The sequence below is a fragment of the Dipteris shenzhenensis genome, chromosome 4, assembly GCF_047967505.1.
Source record: "Dipteris shenzhenensis isolate YYH24624 ecotype China chromosome 4, Dip_SZ_1.0, whole genome shotgun sequence".
NCBI classification, from domain to species: Eukaryota; Viridiplantae; Streptophyta; class Polypodiopsida; order Gleicheniales; family Dipteridaceae; genus Dipteris; species Dipteris shenzhenensis.
Window position 1 is genome coordinate 8,491,372 of NC_141599.1, and position 3,518 is coordinate 8,494,889.

General features: G+C 46.2%; 1 protein-coding gene across 1 annotated transcript; it reads left to right on the forward strand.

Annotated features, from left to right (window-relative positions):
- Positions 1–1,854: 1,854 nt before the first annotated feature.
- On the forward strand, positions 1,855–3,294 carry LOC147902416 (vacuolar iron transporter 1-like). The gene is made up of 4 exons (XM_087373223.1): positions 1,855–2,144; positions 2,477–2,562; positions 2,666–2,780; positions 2,919–3,294. The coding sequence occupies exons 1-4, from the start codon at positions 1,855–1,857 to the stop codon at positions 3,292–3,294; spliced, it is 867 nt and encodes a 288-aa protein (XP_087229349.1).
- The last annotated feature ends 224 nt before the right edge of the window (positions 3,295–3,518 follow it).

Here is a 3,518-nt window from a genome sequence, read left to right on the forward strand (position 1 = left end):
ACTTGTTGGGGGGGTTGTAATCCTGAGTCTTGGAAATGTGCATGGTCTTCAGCCTCTCCGTTGTCTCCTCCATTGGCTCCCTAAAAAAATTTAATGCACCAAGTTGGCTTGGCGGCAATACTGAGTTGTATAAATTTTCTCTTACTCAGACTAGGCTCATAACCACTCAGCAATGGTGGCTGGATGTAATCCTTATGCCTCTAACACTCTTAGCGATCTTTTGGCTCACTGGATGTAATGTTTTGGACTTTAAGGCTCTCAACAATTGTTGAGTTTTTATTACATTTATGTAATCTCTTTTTGTTAAATTTGAGGCTCTCATTATGCACTTTTCTTAACTTTTATATTTGAATGGTTATGGTGGCCAGATGTTATCTTTTGTCCTTTAAGGCTCTTAACAATTGCTGAGTACTTTTTATAAATGTAAGACCCTCTATTCAATTTTTGCTCAGTATAAGTTGTTAATTTTTATACAATCTCTTTGAGCATACTGCCCTACCCAAAAGGAAGAACGTGTGCTTACTCCCTAAGGGTCCCAAACAATCCATTATCAATATCGAGCATAAGTTTGACTATTAGCTATGACAATACATAAGAAAAGAAAAGCCTAGAAAGAGAACGAAAGAAAAGGGAAGGATAACATGCTTTTAGAGAATAAAGCACGAGATGCAAGACATACTATACTAAATTTTAAAAACAAGAGTATCGAAAACGGGATTGTATTTGCGTCTGCAGCGACTACAATGTACGAAGGCATTGGGGCGGCCAGTTCGAGAAGGAAAGGCGGTTTGGCACATGGAGTTGTGTAGGATGGAGGAGGGCAGGGCGCAGCTCGAGAGGGTGTAGAACGAGGGGGGGGCTTGACTGTTTGCGGGGTTTAGGTCGTCGTGGCAAATCAGGAAATGTAGAACAACGAGTAGGCCGGCAGAGAGAGAGAGAGAGATGCTCACAGTCCATAGACATGTTCGAGAGAGAGAGAGAGAGAGAGAAAGAGAGAGAGAGAGAGATGCTGAGAGTCTATGGGCCTTTATAGTCTAATTAGTTCCTTGTTACGTACCTAAAAGTTTTACGTCATTTGCTGCGCAGCCCAACAGATGAGCGAACCGATCGTCCCTCCTTCGTATGTATACGAACTAATGGAAGAATATTAGGGCTTCCAAGAGAGTTGGGCTACATTACTGAAGTCAGTCAGTGTGTGCACGGCTCTATAGACGACCAGGGATTCGGTCTATGCTGGAGAAAGAGAGAGGGATTCTCTCTCTCCGCCTCTCAACCTAAGCCTTAAAAAATTGCAGAGAAATCTAATACGATTTTGACCGCGCAGAGAAAGCTTAGCCGAATTTGGTCGCGCAAAATACACTAGGGATGTGCTTCAACTTGGCTGTAGTCCTGGCACGCGAAATGCTATCACACAGAAACTATACATTCAATAGATGTCAGAGTGCTTACCAAAAACATATGGTATAGCGCGAAAGCAGGACTCAAAAGCAGAAGGTTTTGGCGTCGAGTTCTTGTACTTTTTGGAGGTGCTGCTGATTCGCGAACGGTGTAAGCTAGCTGTGTTGTAGGCTCTAGCTATGGGCCGAGTGAGGAGTAGATGATGAGCACGTTGAAACTTTGGAACTATGGCCTGGGAGCTACCCCGCAAAGTGGGATCGCCTCACGTCTGCTTCGAGGGCGCGTGCCCCGTCCATTCAAAGCATAGCGTGCTGGACGAGGAAAGTGCGAGATTCCTAGGGCTATATCAGCGCCTGCGTCGTGCTATCCACACGCCTCCCGTCTTCCTCCACACTCCTCCCTGCTCTCCCAGCCCCCCACGCAAACCCCCACCCAAAAAGCTCTCCCTTCGCTCTCATGGCTTCCCTCAACACCTTTCACTCCATCCACTCCCACGATCCTCCTTCCATCGCCGTTTCCCCCGCGCTCCCCTCCCTTGCAGTTGCCCCCCCTCCGGCCCCCCACTCAGAGACCCACTCTAGTTCCAATGCCCTCGTCCGCGACATTATCATCGGCATGTCTGATGGACTCACCGTCCCCTTCGCTCTCGCTGCTGGCCTTTCCGGCTCTTCTGCCTCTTCTTCCATCGTTGTCACTGCTGGTCTTGCCGAGGTCGCGGCGGGTGCTATTGCTATGGGGCTTGGCGGGTATCCCACTCACTTAACATCGTCTCCCAGCTCCGTTAAATGGCTTGAAGCCCACGAATGTCTGTCATTTTAGCCGAGGTATGGTGGCAGAGTGATGAACTTGCTATCATCACCCCATCAACGCTCCTTTGCACAGGAAGCGAACTTTTGTCTCCCAGTCTTAAAATCATGTCAAGTGGTTTCTGCGGTACTGCGGAACCAACTGCCAGACCTATTTGTGCTGCGTCGTAGAGATTTTGGCTGAGCCTCGTCCGGAAGAGTTTTTAGTCGTAAACCCTCCGTAGTATTTTGCCGTTTGGGAGACTTACTTTCCTCTTTTCAAATAATGACAGATATTTAGCTGCACAGAGTGACACGGACCATTATAATCGCGAAGAGCAACGAGAAAAGAATGAAATCGTAGACATGCCTGAGAAAGGTTTGCGTTTTCCCATAAATAACGTCGGCCTGCATCTCCTAAATGTTGTTTATACAGCGATCATCTTAAATTTCGATTAACGTGCTGCATGTTGGATGTGTAGAGGCGGATGAAATAGCCGAGATCCTTTCTAAATTCGGGCTGAAACCTGCGGAATACAGCCCAGTGGTGGAAGCTTTGCGTCGGCGGCCAGACGATATGCTGGATTTCATGATGAGGTTAGTCTCTTCGTGAATTTTCATGTTATGCTCATCATCAACAATGATATTTAAAACTAACTGCTAATTTACAATTCCTGTTTCGTGCCCTTCTATGATCTTTTGACATGCTAACTTACAATTCTATATCTGTTGAAGGTTCGAGCTGGGACTCGAGAAGCCTGATCCGGGACGAGCCTTGAAGAGTGCTATAACCATAGCGTTATCTTACATCGTAGGGGGTCTGATTCCACTCATCCCATACATGGCGATACCTCATGTGCGAGAAGCCTTGTTCGTATCCATAGGAATAACAATATTTGCTTTGTTCATTTTCGGCTTGCTCAAGGGGTGTTTCACAGGAGCAAAGCCATTGAAGAGTGCTCTACAGACTGTGGTAATAGGGGCAATAGCTTCAGCTGCCGCCTTCGGTCTTGCTCGGGCGATTCAGGCGGCTCAACACTCGAGCACACAGAAGTCTCAGAAACTGGTCACCACGATGCATCCGCGCAAAACACTAATGATAGGACTTTAGGATGACGATGATCACCGTATATGTCAACTCCTCGGTGTTAAATTTACATTAGGTCTTTATCTTGTACTTTAATATACTTGATCTATGTAACATACATGCAAGTACTATTTTTCATACTTATGCTTCTAGTAGGTGTGGAGAGACTCCCATTCCGCCTTCCTAATGAATCGTTAGGTAGAATCAGTTGGGACAATCGTTATCTACATGTGAATCTTCATCTTTTT